Genomic DNA, 19,078 nt, shown 5'->3' with positions numbered 1-19,078 from the left:
TACTATTTTTTTGGTTATGAATTCGCTCATGCGCCTCTTTTTTCGACCAGCCAGTCAATCACTGTAAACTCGCTTATCTACGCAGATAAGACTAAGACGATTGAACCTAGGAAGCGAATATTCGGTGCGTTATTGCCAACGTACGGTTTCATTGCTGCAAAAGATGTTTAAAAATTGGGCCTCTCGTTTGGAACCTTTTCGAAATAGCCGTCTCGGTCACTTGCTCGAAATCCAACCTTTATCTTTATAATAAAATTTTTGTTTATAGCATTAATCTATATTCGTTTTAAGTTTTCTTCAAAACTAGATTTCCAAAAAACACCCTTTAAATAAGCATGTAAACTACAAATATAATTGAATTGAAATGTTGTGTAAAGGACCATTTCCATAGTAGTTCCCACATTTGCGAAGCCGATAACGAAAATTTGGTTACTTATTCGCGCATTTGGAATTCTATTGAACTCTAACAACGGCTTGTGCAATGTTGATATGTACGCTGTGCAGCAACTGCAAATTACTGTCAGCGATTGTAGCTGCAGTTGCTCTTAACTGCCTAATGCTACCGCCCGCTTGATACGTATAATTTAGTGGATCTGCGCTTTTTGATGTTTTGTTGCAGCTGCACACGCACTGCAATTGACGCTGATGAATGACTGGTTAGTAGAGATGTAACAGCGGGTTTTCCAGTAGGGATTGTATGATTTCTAAGTGTCCTTTCGATCATTTTTAAAATGTCAGGACTTGTAATTTGTATACTCTTACAACATTTTGCTACAGACTATACTAGTTTTGTTCACGTAACGGTTGTACGATAAAGGGTTAAATATTAAAGGGATGACAAAAAGAGTTGAAATTTGGTGAATCATCAATGATAAATAATAAGATCATTCGACTGGGGTGTTTAGTTCAGTTTATTAAGATTTTGCTGTAGTATGGAAACTAATCCAAACTGACATTATTGGCTTAATTGAGAAATAGTCGGTTACTTATTATAAAAAAAAAATCAAATACTAAAATCCAGCGGATTCATCTTTAAAAAGATTGTATTTTAAAAAGTGATTGTCTTATTTCTAACCTATTTCTTATACCCAGGTCACTCACTACTTTAGGCATGTTTATATTAAAGAGTCAGCAAATCTGAGCGACGAAAAACGTAGCATTCTATTTTATTTACCCGGTTCCCCATTCCGAGGTCAATGAGTATCATCACTGTACATTATTTTTAACGATTCCCTTCCGGCGTACATGCAAAGCCTCGAGGCACAGCTACCATTTTTTAATACCAAACAAATCCGGTTATCATATAATTTTAATAGCATTGTCATAGCAAAATATTTAAATATTCATATTATTAACATTTAAACGGCCCCACAGCATGCTAGCGAAAATATTTGAAAAATCCGTTATATCGCTTAAAAATATGAAAACATATCTAGCACAATGCCCTCGATGCTCAGAGGCAGTAAAATAAACTTGCATTTACCGGCAAAATACGCGTATAAAAAATAAATTAGCAAAAGCGTTTAAAGTAAATATTTTTGTATCGCGACGCAGGTGTGCTGCCGATAACAAGCTAAGCTAGTGGTAACATGTTGCGGCTAAAATAGTGTATACAATAGCAATGAAATATCGAGGGCCATTCAAATTTCAGTTTGCGTGTGTGTGCGTTTGTGTTGTGTTGCTCGCGCCAGGATTTTCGTTTGCATACAATTCTGTTTATCAAATGCCGCACCACACGTTCGTGGACACCCTATAGGAAAGGCTGCGCTGGGGAAGAAATTTCACTTTACGAAAAAATTGTGGCTTTTGTCGTGAAATACGGAAACTAAGAAAGGCATATATTATTTTTTACGGTATTTATTTGGTATTTTATTGCTATATTCATAATGTTTAAGCTATATGAGCGTATAATACCAATATTTTGCTAGATATAAATTTAAAAGAAGTTACCGTACTTGGGGAAACAATAATGGATTGTGCAAAAGCTGTAGGAATTATTCCATCAAAATGAAAAATGACATAGATCCACGTCTTTAAACTTAGTTTAACAAAGTTCATAGCATGCGTCACTTTATTTCACGGAATCGTCTCTTAAAGCATTTAAAAAAGTTTTTGAAATACGTTGTTGAGATATCAGCCTCTTTTGAAGATATCTAGAAGGCGAAAACTAAAAAAGTTAAATAATACATTTTATTGGATTAACTAATACAACAATACTACTTTAATAGACTCCAGAGTGAGTTCCCAAAGTGAGTTCCAAGTGAAAACTTCATTTGCTTTTCTCTAGTTACATTCGTGAGCTTTCCGTGAGGGATGTATGTATGAACATATTTGCTCTCACATATTTCAAATCTCACCGCATTTTGCTACATTCTCGCCAATTTGTATTGGGTTAGCTTAGCTTGTTGCAAACTAAATGATTCAATGTAGAATTTCTAGCGTCTGCTCAAGTGTTGCATCACTCACTTCATTCATTTTTAAATGTTCTTTATATGTTTATGGGTGTTTTAACGGCTTTAAAGAAAAGTTTAAAACTATAATTACTTCTCGATTGTATTTATTTGGAAAGTCTAGTACATTATATAATCTTTAAGCTCAAAATTATGGGGAAATATATATTCGCTTTACAAGAGAGATTTATACGTTGTTCTTCTCTGATATGGCTTAAGAAACTATAAGAATAGTGCATTAGAAATCTTTTGTTTGTCATAACCTTGTACTGCAAGCTATTTATTTGTCCTTGAGTTCACTGCCTTTTTGTCTTACTTCACTGCTGTCACTAGCAAATAAATTCTATAAGCCCATCATGTATAATACTCGTATTTACATATAAATACTTACTTCTTTTTTTCCAATTAGTATATTTTGATATTTGATAGCCCTAATCTAATAAGAACTGTTAGAATCCAGATTTTGGAGACTTTTAGTAAACACTTTCTATATTCCGTTTAAGTTTATTTGCAAAGTGCTTTCAGTTTAACAGTGTTCCTTAGGACATAAAGCGAGCTTTGTTCCGGCTACTTAGAACTCACACCGCGAAAATGGTTGGAAACCACAGCGGGGCTTGCTTTATATACTCAGAGGGTATGATGATAGGAATGACTACCATAAAAAATTTTAAATTCTATTATTTTGGGTATTCAAAAATCATAATTACATACTTTGTACTTATGTACAAAATATGTATATGTATTGCCATTATTTTATCAGCAATTGCAGTCAAAACTCGTATTGAATACTCAGTTAACTTAGTAAACCTCGCACTCATGTTTATATTTTGGTATGCTGCACTTGTAGCTCCGCAGCTTAACATTTTTCATTCGAAATGCATTTCATTCCATGAAGTGGTAATGCTTTTGGGAAATTGTAGTTATTATCTCCTTCAAATGTAGCGCGCTGTAATCGAAATGCTAAAATAACCAATATTACATAGTAGCGGGTAGCAAATTACAAAAGTTGTACTGCCCATAAGAACCGGAAATATTATACCTGCTATATAAAGGGTACTTTTTTTGAAGGAATATACTTTACTGCAAAGATATCTCTCGATATCTGTCAAACTTATGAACTGTGTTCCGCTTTTTTTATTATAATAAATTAGACTCCCAATAGCACAATGTTTTGAGTCGTGAGAATTTACTACATTTTACTATATATTTGCATTTTTAACGTCAAATCAGAGTTCGGAGTACAGAAATAAGCCGGAGTTACCTATTATAGTGCTTTACTGAGAGTCTTATAAGACCGGATCTTATGTATGTATGTAGATACATCATCTTATTTGACTCTGTAGGACTACGTTGTTTAGTAGTAATCCAACCTGATAATGATTTAAAACTAATTATTTGGAAATTAATATTCGTTGCTTTTTTGTCCGGCGAGATAACATTGGCACTACTAAAGAAAGTAGTGTAAAATTTAGATCGATATGATGGTCTTTGAAAACACGTTAAGCTTCCCCTTTCTTTGCATAAAGAGCCGAAATATTTGCCATTTCTTTTATTAATCGGAATTTGATTTGAAATTAAAGATATACTCTTGCAAAATTACCCTTTATTTAAAGCGAAGTACCCACATGCTATGTATATGCTTAGTAAATATATGTGCTGGCTCGAAACTCAGAGGAGTAAAATATTCACATTTCCAGCCATACGAGTATAGCGGGACCAAATGATTAGCGACCGGCCGGTGTTGTTAGTGATTACAGTACATGGCCGCCGACTTGTTTGTACATACATACATACATATGTATATTTTCATATATGAAAATTTATGTACGGAAATACAAAAGGAATGAAAATGAATAAGCGGATGCATAGATAATCGTTCAGCTCGCGACTGTGTTGCAAAATTTATGCAAATCTTCTTTGGTGTGGCTGTTAATATCACATGGGCTTTACTAACTTCTACTCTTGGTGCTAATGATTTTCATATCATACATGTAGATAACAGTAAAACTAATAGCCACATTAAGTACTTACAGCGGTTTATGAATGCGCTCGGAGATAGATGAAAAAGGTTTCATACTTTTTTGATCAATTTCTTTACATGTATTTTTTTTTGTTGTAATTGAACAACTTGAATTTTAATATTTTATTGAATTTAATAATCGATAATTTTAGCTATTTATTTTCTGACGATTGACAGGGTTTGAATTTACGAAATTAAATCTAAAAATAGGAGACTCGCAGATTTCTGACTGGAAAGAGGTTTCGCGCCTTTCAAAAATTGACACTGTGAATTATAATCTAATATTCCAAGTAATATCCATTAGGATGATGTGAAATAATTTGCGCAGCTATCTTATTAAAATTTATTACGATGACTCTTCAAGAAGAAAGTTAAAACATTTATTTGGAGTTATGACCTTTCTGGACTCAAATGCGCTTCTGTTGCCGATTAAAGTACTCAGTTAAGATGGTTTTGATCTTCACTGCATTCTACGAGTATATTATATTCGTAACAATCCGTTCAAATCTTATCTCAGATTTTTCTTTATAAAACCTAGGACTGAATTCGGTCCAACACCCAGATATGTGCTCCGTCATAACCATAATAACTAACTCCATTTTATAATTTATTCTTAAAGCAATGAATTTTCAATGTCAGTTAATTACAACAAAAATATACGAGTACAACTAATAAATGCGCAACAAATAGCCACGAGTATATAACAATCATTTGAGATTTGTAGAAATTTTCCGTTATTTAAAAACTTTTCTTTGTTTACGAACATTTCTCAGCGAAGAATTGAAAAAGTTTTTAATTGTAATTGCTATGCAAGTGGCGAGCTTGGTATTGTGCGACGAACACCGCAGTGCAGGCACGAAGGACAAACGAACGGGCAGAATGAAAGCGACAAAGAATCAGAGGGATATTTTCAGCGACGGTGAAGTTTCGAAAATGACGCGACAAAGAAAAACAAGTATTGAAAATTAATATAAAAATGCAGTGAGGAAATACGCTGAAAATGTAAAAGCGAATAATGGCGACTGATGCAAACCGAGTGCTGCGGGGCACAGTTCAGATGCTAGCCTGTTTTAGTGCAGCGAGCGATGCAAAGCGTTTCGTCAGCGCATTAATTAAGGTTATTCAAGTTGCGCGTCCACATTATTACAATTTACTCCCACATAGCTGCAGTGCCAGTGTTAATGAGCAACTTGGAAAAGAAAGTGAAATGCTTTTGGGCGTCGTGTCGATTGGACGACCAATGATTTGCAAGAGACTACTTGGCGCACCATTACAACTGCACTACACATAATACAAGCCACAATTAACACTAATTTAAAAAAGTATGCTGGTGCGAGTGTTATATAAGTACAGTTCGCTGCAAAAAATGCGACAAGTTTGCGACGAGTCCGCGCTTAGTCCAAAAGGAGCATTTGGCTTAGTGGCTTTTTGGTTATTTTTTATGAAACGAATTGTGCGCTTCTGTTCGTGCATCATGAAACGACTAGTTGTACCGTTGAGTACTTGAAAGCTTACTAAAAGACACTAATCTTAAACATCATACGAAAACGTAATTTCTGGTGAGTAGCTTTCAAAAAGAAATGTTAACAAAGATTCAACTAATCTATTAGCTACTATGCCCCAAAAGCTAAGCGCTCCCAAAAGCGACTAATTTTATGCTAAAGATATGTGTTGTAGACCAAATCATTTCCTACTCTACTCCATAGAGAGTAATCCGCGTGCACTCCTTTTGAAGATCACACTCACCATTTTTTGCAGGGCAGCGATTTCAACTTCGTGTGCCGTTTGTGTGTGTGTTTGTGTGTACAAAGGCACTTGCGTGTGTCGTCTGCAATTGTTACAGCGTATAAATGGTAATGTTGGGTAATTAATTAAAATATTGTTTCGAGAATTGGGAATTACCGTTAACTACAATTACTAACAAATTCACTTATTACCGTTGATTTAGTTTGCGCACCTGTGTGGGTCTCTGTGTGTGCGGCAATGACCTCATATCTGTATGCAGGAGTACGCTGCATAGGCAAAGGTAGCGGGATAGCTCACCATCACTCTCTCCCCTGAGTGTTTACACTTATAATTAGCATTAACGCAAAGTGGAAAATCAAATGACAAACACTTGAATTTAATTAGTTAACTGCGTGTGTTAAACCGCATTAGCGTTTTGCAAGTGTAACGGAATGATTGTGTGCATTGTTATTTACGAGAAGGCATATATACTATACAAACATATGTACAATATATACATATGTAATTAAAATCAAAGTGAAATCAAAGTAAAATTACTGGAATTGCTGGTTAAAGAGATTATGGGACTTAAAATACCAAATAGTTTCAGTAACATACTTCAATTTGATTTTGCATATGAGACAAATAGATTTATGATTTATTTTTATCAATATTACGATTTCGTGGAAAAAATCCAGATTTATGAAATTTAAAATGAAAATTTGGCACGCAATGTTTTCTTGCAGTTATTATGATTGATAATACCTTTTACGATGCTTTGAAACTACTTACTGACCTTTTTGTATGACAAATTATCCAAAAAGTGCGCTCAAAGCACTCAAACTGAAAGTCCAGCTTTAAAGTTTTTAACGCCATCCACGCTGGGTTGGCTAAAAAGGCGTTGCAAATCGACCTGACCACATCACTATCGGCACTTATAGAAATAAAATAACAGAAAAAGTTGTATATTTCCATTACCGTAATAAGAAAACATTATAAAATGTCTACGAGTGCGTGATTGGGGTAAAACTCTACTTCCGACAAGTATGATCAAAGTTTTTAACTTTTCCAGACATTAAGGCAGGTATCGTTGAAATTTCACTAAGATATTTTTCTATATTTTTCTAACACTACCTAGGAATCAAAGAATAATAGCATGGCATCCACACATTTGGCAAGTTGGCCGACTATTACTTTTAAATCATTCATGTGTTTTTAAATTTATAAGTTCCTTAAATTCTCCAAACACTTATGTCTGTACTTGCGTTGAAATTAACTACCCCAAAGTTCTCACTCTATACAGAAGTGGTAGCTGAAATACAGCAGAGTAAATAAGGCTTACAAAACCAAAAGAATTTATGCATACATTTATCTATAAATATAATATATATATGCAATTATTGTACACCTATATACCCAAGAGTCCACACACAAGCAAATTTATGTGAAGTCGGCATTGTTTTGGGGCAATTGAATTAAGTGCACACAAATCATCACAAATTGTGAGCGATTGACAACAGCATAAACAATAAACAAAATAAGTGGAGATCAACAGACAGCAACGTACTCAGTGCAAGCGAAGAAGCAAGGGGAAAGCGAAATGGAAAAAATAAGTGGGTGCAAATCAAGGCATGCACCTATGTTAAACTAAGGTAAAAGGAAATCGAAAAACTCGTATTCTCGAGGAAATGAAGGTAGGCAACAACTTTTAGGCGGCTTTTGTGCGTTGATAAGTAAGTGAGTTTATGTACTTGAAGTCGATGTACATACTGGTATGCATGTGTGTGAATTGTAATGGCACCTGGCTAGAGCCCTGCGAGAAAGTTGTAGCTTCTTAAAATCTAAGCTGGAGGCGGTAAGTGATTTAGTGTGGAAACTGGTATCGGTACATCGAATGTAGAAAATCAGTTATTTTATAGATTTTTCTGTGATAACTACCAAAAAATAAAATCGTAATTCGATAAACGTATGTTTTTCTATAAATTAATTACATTTTTAATTGCGGAGATCTGCGGAAAAGATTATCGAATGATATCATATATTTCTTATATTCTAGAGAAGCTCGGGAAATACATATTTTATTCATTAAAGTTTTTGCAAAAATGGTTTACATTTAAAGAAAAATGCACTAGAAGTAGTTTTAAATATTTTGCACTTCATAAACGTTGTTTACCTAAACAAATTTTGCATACTTAAAGCATTTATTTTACAATATCTTAGCCTAACCTTAAATATTAGTGAATGAGACCCCGAGAACATTTACTGATTGCATCATTGTTCCTAAGACTTTGCTACAGTTTCCTATTCAGATGCTGTGTATGACCACATAAATACTTTTTTGTTGCTATTTACCGTGAATTTGTCGCCACAACGTTTGTTTGAGCGCAAATAAGCAAAATGGGCAGGTAGGGGTAGACTAACGGTCGGTAGGTAGGAAGCTCTTTAGATTTGTTTTCGTTTCAGATTCTGAGTGCGCTGCCAAAAGCTTTGCGGTAATTTCCACAAAAAATGTGTGTGCAGAACTACACTGTGTAACAGCAAAAAGTGGCCGACGAAGAACTAGTTTAAATAATCAAGAACTTTCGAATATCATTTTAAACACTTCAATGTATTTTTTTTGCAGCGGAGTTAATAATTCAGAATTTGTTTGGAGAAGCTTTTTCTTAAATATTTGTTAATATTATGCACATATTCTCCCGTTACAAAAATTTATAAAATACTAACATTTTGTTAAATAGTGTTGACAAAGGGTCTATGCAGTTGATCATCACATGGACCACCGATTGATAAGCTTGTGTTCCAGTTTGGCACTTACCTGCTTGTTTGATGTAAAATTTCGTTTTATTTTTTGGAAATGTTTGTAAAGTGGTGTTGATTTTAACACTTCTTACGCTTTTTTCTCCGAAAGATGCACTTATGATTGCAGTGATTAAACCAAAAAAATAACCCTAGCTTTTTAATGTTGAATATAATGAAGTGTAAAGATAGTCTTAAAGAAAAAGAAATACTTTTTCGAACATATGAAAGAAATTTTTCTTGGTTTTTAAAAACACAAAATAATCCGTAATAATAAATAAAAAAATACTGTGATGAAAACGATGAAGACTTAAAGGAAGAGCCTAACTGAAGTGATAATATTCTTCAATAAAGAAAATAACTGTTTGAAAACCATATTTGGACATTAATTAAAGGAGGTAATCGTACTGTTCGTTTAAACCTTATGCACTGTTAAGATAAAGAACAAATTGCTATGCCACATATGCACGCGCCCATATAAGCTGGCAGACGTGCATGCCCACATCCATTTATAAATAGGATTTGCCTTACCCAAACTGCTTACCCAAATGTAAACCTAGCAATTCAGCAGCGAGTGTGAAGTGTTGATTGTTATTCCACCAACCCTGCCCTTCGGCGCAACAATACAGTCCTTAGGTGACTAATTAATTGATTGCATACAAACGTTGCACAGCTGCCATGCTTAGCGGCAGCTGCATTATTAAGCGGCAATTCGTATGGTGTATGCGACGTAGGCAAAATTGCTTGGCACTTGGGCAATCGTGTTGCATTTGTTGGTGTAATAAGCATACTGCCACTAATGCACTTATGCTAATTGATGCTGCCTTAACTGAATGGTATTTGACTAAGGTGCAGCTGTAGAGCGCAATACATTAGAAATGGCGTGATTTTGACGACTTCTTGCGGAGTAACCCAAGCTACGTGTATGCAGCATCGTTGCTTCAATTAAGTTCTAAGTAGATCCGTATGCATAGTTGTCAAATTTGAGCAACTCTTAATGTTGAGAGGGAAATGAAGAGCGTACGTATAAGCATACAAATTTGTGTGTTCTATAGACCCACAGTGAAGCTATCTTCTATGTGGGTAAGTAAGCAATTGATGAATTTGAGATTGACCGATTCAATTGATTGAAAAGCTACAGAGTATTCCTAAATAGAAAACGAAACAGTCATTGGAAATAGCTATCGGTAGATTTTAATGGTTGCTAGAGAACCAATCTGTTGGACTTCTGCAAAAAAAAAAATTCTCTACAGGTCTGATGTGAAGAAGTGTTATCCAGGTTTGACTCCGTGTTTTTTTTTTCTTGTGGTTGACGACCTAAAAGCAATTATTCGTGGCGAAATCACTAAACCACCAATATAAATGAAAAAGTAACGGAAAGCACACCAAATAAAACTAAAGTGAGCATCAAAGGCATACAGTGGATTACAGTTGTGTTGAAATATAATCCACAAAATTATAAAAACGAAAATAAGCTCAAAGATATATATTATTAAGCTGCTCAATGCATACATACTAAAAAAAAAGAAATGAGGCACTCTGTGTTAAATCAACACTTCTACTGATCGTTCATTGTATTTGTATAGTGTGTTTGGAATAAAATTTTTCATTAAAAGTTAAGACCTGTTCTCCTGTATACTTTGTACCGTTATTAAAGCTACCATCGATAATGAAATTATAAAAATGGCTTCCATATTTAATTAATCCATTTAAATGCAACGTTTTAATTCGTTTAATTATTCGATTTCCTGTACGAGTAATATACACTTGCAGCACAGAACCCTTTGCTTTCAATTATGGAATGTTCAAATAACGCGAGTTTGTATGAATATATTTATAGCTATGGAATGCACATGTAGTGATTTCATAAAAACGCTTATATTAACATATAAAACCACCAGGCATTGCAGGTGCAGTTACTCGGTCGAAAAACTCGAAGAACAACAATGCAGGGCGACTATATGCTTTGTTAGTGGTAATTGAATCAAATTAATTGGTTAAGTTTCTCATTAAATATTTTTATGGCTTATTGATTACATGTAGGTAAAAGATTAATAAACAAAAAAACTTCATTTTCGTAAGCATATATAGTGTACATAATTGTCTTTATAAGTATTGAACCTTTTGAATAAAAGTGTGTGGGTATATAACTGTATAAGCGGCTTTGTTCACGCAACGCTAATAGCAGCATCAATGCAGCATGCTGTTGTATGTGAGTAGTTCAATAAATTAATACGAGTATTGTTGCTGTGGAGCAGAGTATTAAAGAAGACCCGCGTTAGTCCATCCGACATCACAGCCAGCAATTGGAGCTGTTCCATCTATTTTAAGGTAGATTTTGGGAAATAATTTGGCCTGCGGGCTTTCATAATGCAACTCGTGCAATAATTGAAAAGGAACGACCATCGCACGTTCGGTGAAAGGACTAAAAAACGAGATGACCTCCGATATCCATTTTCACAAATAATTTTGTTCCACGACGAAGCACACTTTTGGTTGATGGGTAAGTTAATAAACCAAAACGAATGTGGAGTGATATGGATGATAGTCCCAAGCCATTGTTGAAACGCCGTTACAACCTAAAAGAGCAACTTTTCGTTGTGCGTTGTTGGTCAGAGGGAATCATGGTTCCATATGTACCATATCATCATGGGGAAGTCTATAGAGCCATGTGTAACTTTTTGGCGACTGAACTGGAGGATATTGATATGGATATGTGGAGTTGGGTCCAACCAAATGCGCTACATACTGTACAGCCAAAGAAACAATAAATTTATTAAAACAAGCACTTGTTTTTATTAAAACACTGGGCACATTATATCGCGTCATCAACCTGTAGTGTGACCTTCAAGATGAAGTGATTCAATACCGCTGGACTATTTTTGTGGGGTTATGTGGGGTCGCTTGTCTATGCATATACGCATATATGCATATAAGTAAATAAATTACTGAAGATAATATTCGGCAGTGTTGTTGACAAATGCTGCAAATAGTGGTCGAAACTGGACCTCTCTTTATTACAGAATTCAATTCTTGGCTATAACATACGATAAGGACCCTATTACAATGCCTTCAAATAAATGGAGACGAAGGAATACTTATTTGCCCTCAAAAGGTAAATGGAAAATCGTTAATATTCAATCAATTACACCGGTCAACAAAAACAAAATTTTTTTACGGGTTTCTGTTCTCATGCTTGGATTCTGATTCTAGACATTGAAAAACACTTAAATATTAATTTTTAGCTCTTAAAGTTTGCTTTGGGCTGATCTACATCGATAAGTATATTAAGTATATACTCATATGAGCATAAAAGAAATACAAAAAATATTCACTTTTAGACAATAATTTCTTGTTATTTTACATATATATTATTGTTTATCACACATCTTGAATAAAAACGACTCTTGTATCTAAAAAAAAGTTTTCTAATTATAATCTATAGTGAAATTGTAGAAAAAATATTATATAAAAATCAGTCATTTCATGCTTAAAAATCGAAAAATTGCTCTAATTTCTACGAAAGCAAACTTTAACCGGAAAAAAAAAATTTTCCCCCTATTTTTGTCATAGGAGAAACTCAAATTTAACATGTAGATGTCAGACCCAAAAATCGTGTTGACCGGTGTTATGTATGTAGCCACCCGCAACGCTGCTGAATAAAAAAAAAAAAAAACTCAGCAGTCTTGCATATTGAGTCAATCAAAAACATCGAACAATTGAGTTGTAAAACGACATCAGCAAAAAAAAAATAATCAAATATTTAATAATCATAAAAATATGAAATAAAACTATAAAATAATACAAGAAACATAGTAACTTTAAAAAATAATAAAAATTGTACAAATGACAGAATCAACTGCACCTGTTGAGATCAAATCTTCACAAATAAAACGCTCAGTAATACCACCGGCTGGTGATGACGAAAATGTGCCATTCTCACGACGTGAACTTGAATTGTTGTATGAAGAAATTTGCAAGGATCGCAAGAAGAAAGAAGACTGGCGCGATGATAGTCGGCATCCGAGCTATAGGAAATTTACAGTGCCTTAGTGAGAATACCAAAAATCTTGAATTTTAATGAAAATATTATTACATTTTTTTTCACATCTTCCGAAGTCACTTCAAGTGTCGGGATCGCTATCATAAGACTAAAAAGGAGTATGAGGAGCAATTTCAACGTGAAATCAGTCTGTTAATGAATAACCTGAACACGGCCTACGAAGCGGCGCGTTTCAATCGGTGCCTATGATGACACTTATAAAGTTTTATTCATATTGATTTTATGTATTCTTTATAGCCATTTATGCATTACCACTTTGTGGCCGCCACTGCACAATCGTGCTGAACTTATCCACACACAACGCTACTACTTCCGACTGCGATCCGAACAACGCCGACGTTTAAATCAGATTATTGCTACCAATTTTCAATAGCCAAGGTTGCGCTTAAAGCGGCTTACAACAACAATTTCATATATATTTATACAGAAATTGCTTAACAGATTTATAAATCTATATATGTAATAACCTCACTATTTGTTAGGTTGACCGATGGATCATCTAGTCAATAAATATTATATTTGTATGTGTGTTTTATAAAATAAGCTTTTAATTAATTTTTCTTAAAGGCAAACTAGAAACTGGATTCAGTTTCCTTGTCCTTAAATCTGAAATTCAAAAAAGTGAACAAATATTTTCCTCGTACAGGCCTGAATCTCAACATTTTTTGTACAAATTTATGTCCGGTAAATAAAGTCCGAATGTCAAGCACTGGCACTAATTTCTCTTTCAAAAATTTGCTTATACTACATTGTTACATTTAACTTGTTTAATAGAAGTAAAAACACTCTGATTCACCATTATTTGTAGAACTGCCTGTACACTGGGTTCATGTGTTATTTACTACTTCATTGTCAAAGTAGTCAAATCACATTTACTTTTATAAATGTGTCGATCACTTATCGCGTTCTTTACAATAATATTTTAATAATATTTTTTTATATTTTTATATTTTATTTTTTTACTTTTATATTGAAAATTGTTTGTTTGGCTTGTAACGCGCTTTCGGATCAGCAAAATCACTGCAAATGTCGCTTCGTTCCACTCTTTCGGGGCGTAGAAGAACCGTTTTGAGTGTAGCCTTAGACGATGAGAGTCCACGCATATCGTATCAAGCTGCGGATGACGATGTTGTACCAAGAGCAAGTAGCATTTACTTGACTTCAATTGTCACAACTTCCGAAGCTCCCGGAAGAAAACCAGCAGAAGTAGTTCAACAACTGATGGACGACATAAATATGGACGAGCCACGTAATTATGAAGAGGCAGATGCCAAAGACTTGCCCAGCCGCGATCCTAGTTTTACAAAGGAGTTCTTCACGTTAGCCACAATCTGAACATTATAGCAAATAAACATATTTATAGACATAATCTCTCATTTTGTATTTTAGTAAATTTAACAGCCTGATGAATTATAGAGAATTAATAAGCAAATACGAAAAACAATTTCAACGTGAAATTTCATTATTACTTGAGGCTCAACCGACCGCCTATGAGGTAGTAAGTTTGCAAAGGTAAGTAATTTTTAGTTTTGTGGTTAAAGAAACTGTCAAATTGCGCCTCAGTTAAAAGCTCTAAACGCTTGAACATTCAGTCGCTTTTTTTAATCCCGTTTCTGATCTGTTTCCCATATCAGACAGTACATCAAAATCCTATGTGAACGACACCTATTGCTTTCCAGACGCTACTTAATTTCTCAGATTACACAAGGATCTTATAGTTTTTTTATTTAAAGGTTTTTAATTATATCTCTACTAATATAAATTATTGAAATTAAAAATAATGTATGTACTTATGACAAGCTTATGTTTTCACCTTTGTGACCCACGGTCTTTACACTGCTTTTACTTAATAAAAAGAGTATACTACCTTGCCTTGTCATACTTAAATTTATATAAATTATAAAGTATATTTGATTTATATTTTATCTAAATCTTTTATTAACTTTAGGCACCTCAGCTATACGTCCCTGTGGCCGCCATTACATAATCGTCGCGAATTGTTTAGATCCAGGCGACTATTCGATTGTCTCACTAGAAAGCAAAGAAGTCGCCTGAATCAGTTAATGGCACAAAGATAATATTTACGAAAGCCATGCTCGCCCACAGCTAAAAGCACTAAGAAATGGTTCGATAAGTACCGAAAACCCTAAATTTTGGATCAAGAGTACAGTTTTAGTTCTAAAACAAATCAACGATGTTCTCAGAATAAAACAAAAGAAAAGAGAAAACAAACAAAATATAAACCAAAGCTAAAGTTTTATTTATTTTTGGTGGAAGTCAGTTTGAACGCTGCATTGATCTATGAGTTAGTTTAGATTAGGTACTAAAATCAATCTTATTTAGGATTGATGAACTCAAAGGCCGTCGTTAGGTAAAATAATGACTATTTGGCCATAGCTACGTTATTTCTATTGGCGACCATACCTCAGTAGGCTCTTTAAATGAGCCGAAATTGAGAATAGGTGGTTGTGTGTCTAATAAGACTGCAGTTTTGTTCTCAAACGATATGAAAAATTATTTTCAAGTATTTTTGAAATTTTTGAAGAACAGTCAGGACTACAGGATTTAATTTTCCCTTTCAGGGAGTGTTAACTTGCCAACATTCCGCAAAAAAAAATTTTCAATTAGAATATACAAGTATAATATACACCACGTCATTTCATACAGAGTTGTATTCCCATACGAAATATAAAATAATAAACATTGTAGATCATTTAAACGAATTTTACAGAAATCAGATATGAAGTTTAAAAACTTTCATTCATCAGTGCTTATTTTCTTCAAACGCCAAGTCACTTACAACCGCTTCAAATAAATAAAATTACGGGGAAAAAAGTAAGTCGGCATGCTGTCAGCTTTATTTGATTCCGCGTCACACATTTTACTTAGTTCGCCGGTGAAATCGGTAAAATGCCAAGCAAAAGAAGAAACGCAACTGGACCCACCTTTGCGTGTGCCATTTTTACCTCATCGTCACTTGATGGTCGCTGCGGTTGCACCCGGTGAAGAGTCCTGCGAGTTCGGCAGTCTCAAGTATTTCCAATTATGCATGATTGGTGGCCTTATATCGTGCGGTTCCACACACACATTGGTAACGCCCTTGGATTTGGTGAAGTGTCGCTTGCAAGTCGATAAGGCCAAATACAAAAATCTGATACATGGTCTTAAGTTAACCGTCAAGGAGGAAGGTGTACGTGGCTTGGCCAGAGGTTGGGCGCCCACATTCTTCGGCTACTCAGCGCAGGGTACCTTCAAATTTGGATTCTATGAAGTTTTCAAAGTATACTATTCCAAGCTGTTAGGCGATGAAAATGCTTACCTATATCGCACGTATATCTATTTGGTTGCCTCGGCTTCGGCTGAATTTTTCGCCGATATCGCCTTGTCGCCCATGGAGGCAGTTAAAGTAAAAATGCAAACGACACAAGGTTTTGCCAAAACAATGCGTGAGGCTATACCGAAAATGGTGGCGGATGAGGGTATTACAGCTTTCTACAAGGGACTTGTACCGCTCTGGATGCGTCAAATACCATATACAATGATGAAGTTTGCTTGCTTCGAACTAACACTGGAGCTGCTTTATAAGTACGTTGTGCCAAAGCCGCGTGCCGAGTGCACCAAGGGCGAACAGTTAGTGGTCACTTTTGCTGCGGGCTATATTGCTGGTGTGTTCTGTGCTATAGTTTCACACCCCGCCGATGTGGTCGTCTCAAAACTGAATCAAGCTAAGGGTGCTTCGGCCTTGGATGTGGCGAAATCGCTGGGTTTTGTGGGAATGTGGGGTGGCTTGGTGCCGCGTATAATCATGATTGGCACTTTGACCGCGCTGCAGTGGTTCATTTATGATGGCGTTAAAGTGGCACTACGTATACCGCGTCCGCCGCCGCCAGAGATGCCGGCTTCGTTAAAAGCTAAAATGGCAGCAGGTGAAAAGAAATAAACATGTTTATATGTCTTGTCTGTTCTATTTAATTTTAAATATATTATAATGTTTATTAAATGACGAAAAAGAAGGTTTATTATTATATCAGGAACAACTTCAGAAGTTATAAAATTTTTACGAACGGTACTATAGGAAAAAACGTTAAGAAAATTAAGATCTTAATATTCAGAAATATAATTATATAAGCAGTATGTCATACATCTTATATGCAGAACACTCTGTCAGCATAGCGCATGGTTCTCATAGCCCAAAAAATTAATAAACATTTTGTAAAAAATTCTGTGCGTATTTGGCGGATATATTCTTCTTCAGAACTAGTTAATGGCTCCAAGTTAACGTTATAAGAAATTTTTAAGTCCATAAATCCTAAATCGCATTGACAAAGTTTAATCAAAATTCAATATGAAGGTATTGTCGTCACCTTAATGTTTCAAAACTGGCATTAATTCATTCATTAGCTTAGGCTAGGAACACTCAATCATGATGAAAACCTTTTGAGACTTCAAAATTAATGCAATCTAATTGCAAGGCTGTCATCATCTTCTCAAACGAAGAATAGAATACAATAGTTGAGAAAGCTCTCGTTGTTTTTGTGTACGACTTCCAACAGGCTCCGCACATTCAAAAGCAATTATTAGCGCCCAAAAGCTTCATGAACTGAATTTTTAATCGCACTTGACATGCTCCAGTCTGGTTTCAATTGCCTCTAGTAGTTTGGTAAAGCAATTTTCTAAAAACAAAAAGAAAAGTAAAAGCTATAATTTTCAAACCAATTCTGTTTATAACCAGATGGCATTGCATTGATTGAAAGCTTCCAGGAATAGCTTGAAACCATTAGACTCTTTCGATATGCACAACGGCAGATCAGTTGCCGAAGAGTACAATAAAAAAGGACAGAGTACAGAAACTGTAATATCCATGCATGAAATATATATGTGCATAGCTAACACAGGAAATCATGCCCACTCTTCAGTGCATGCATGTATATATGTATGTATGTGTTTATGTATACTTTGCTATATAGTATGTATGTGCTTGAAAATTGCATTCATCTCTCGACTGTACACTAAGTGGCATGTGCACTTCATGGCTTCAAATTGAAGACTGGACAGAAGCTAATATGTACTTTGAAGGACTTTTGATTTTAACTGAGTGATACGCTGCAACTGCCTCCACCACCTTCGAAAATATAGGGTGTTATTTAAAGCTTTGGACATTTTATTTAATAAAGTAAAACAAAAAATAATATTCTGACTTTATTGCTTTGGTTATTTTGCAATATTTAATGCACGAGCAAGAATTCAAGCGCTGCAGTGTACGGAAACCTTCCTCTTGATGCAATTTAGTACAAGTTTCCCAGCATATCTTTCTTAATGGAATTCATTTATTGAAACTTAGTCCCAAGGAAGCAAAATGTTGACGGTCCGTTGGCTTGTTTTATCATCTTAGCTTATAGACGATTGTTATAGGCTTGGAGAAACAAAAAATTTTAAAATATTTTCATTTACGACGGTAACTGGATGAATCTTCAAGATCCTTCGCACTCCAAATATAGCGATTTTGATTTTTTAGCATTTTTAAGCATAGCTCATAGCTAATTTGTACTCCTAGCTGAGAATTTTCACAAGTTATTTGCTTAAGATTCCAATTCTATAAGTAAATTTACCGATATTTTTTATCGTTTTGCCGGTTTAAGTCCTTAAAGACCCTGTTTGCACCTCAGCCTCATGTTTTTTATATACTTATATATGTAGATATAATACATATGTATACATGGATTTGTATGTAAACAAAGTAAAGATTTCATTCGATTGCTTGACGGTCAATTGCGGTGCTTGTTTTCCATTAAAATGCATAAATCAAAACAATAAGAAGATATATGAGCGTTACAAAGTGGCACATCACCCATATCTATATAGTCAGTAAGGGTATATAAGTTTGCGCATACTCATATAAGCAGAGTTGCATGGATTTTTAGTTGGCTGGGTTGTTATCCAAGGCTAACATGAAAACATGTGCATGTGTACAGGACGACGCGGTGGGTGGAAAGCTATGGAATGAGAGATACTTCTGATAGTAAC

At 34.8% G+C, this 19,078-nt stretch overlaps 3 protein-coding genes across 3 annotated transcripts; all 3 read left to right on the top strand.

Annotated features, from left to right (window-relative positions):
- Positions 1 to 12,689: 12,689 nt before the first annotated feature.
- Positions 12,690 to 13,609, top strand: LOC105230309 (uncharacterized). The gene is made up of 3 exons (XM_011211010.4): positions 12,690 to 13,043; positions 13,111 to 13,233; positions 13,292 to 13,609. The coding sequence occupies exons 1-3, from the start codon at positions 12,838 to 12,840 to the stop codon at positions 13,425 to 13,427; spliced, it is 465 nt and encodes a 154-aa protein (XP_011209312.2). The 5' UTR covers positions 12,690 to 12,837; the 3' UTR covers positions 13,428 to 13,609.
- Positions 13,610 to 13,927: 318 nt separating this feature from the next.
- LOC105230310 (uncharacterized) lies at positions 13,928 to 15,319 on the top strand. The gene is made up of 3 exons (XM_011211011.4): positions 13,928 to 14,373; positions 14,444 to 14,566; positions 15,003 to 15,319. The coding sequence occupies exons 1-3, from the start codon at positions 14,081 to 14,083 to the stop codon at positions 15,130 to 15,132; spliced, it is 546 nt and encodes a 181-aa protein (XP_011209313.2). The 5' UTR covers positions 13,928 to 14,080; the 3' UTR covers positions 15,133 to 15,319.
- Positions 15,320 to 15,794: 475 nt separating this feature from the next.
- On the top strand, positions 15,795 to 17,055 carry LOC105230311 (phosphate carrier protein, mitochondrial-like). The gene has a single exon (XM_049448317.1). The coding sequence runs from the start codon at positions 15,900 to 15,902 to the stop codon at positions 16,992 to 16,994; it is 1,095 nt and encodes a 364-aa protein (XP_049304274.1). The 5' UTR covers positions 15,795 to 15,899; the 3' UTR covers positions 16,995 to 17,055.
- Positions 17,056 to 19,078: the final 2,023 nt, after the last annotated feature.

This window comes from Bactrocera dorsalis, chromosome 2, assembly GCF_023373825.1.
Source record: "Bactrocera dorsalis isolate Fly_Bdor chromosome 2, ASM2337382v1, whole genome shotgun sequence".
Classification (NCBI taxonomy): Eukaryota; Metazoa; Arthropoda; class Insecta; order Diptera; family Tephritidae; genus Bactrocera; species Bactrocera dorsalis.
The sequence above is the reverse complement of the archived record's forward strand: the minus strand, read 5'-3'. Positions and strand labels throughout refer to the sequence as shown.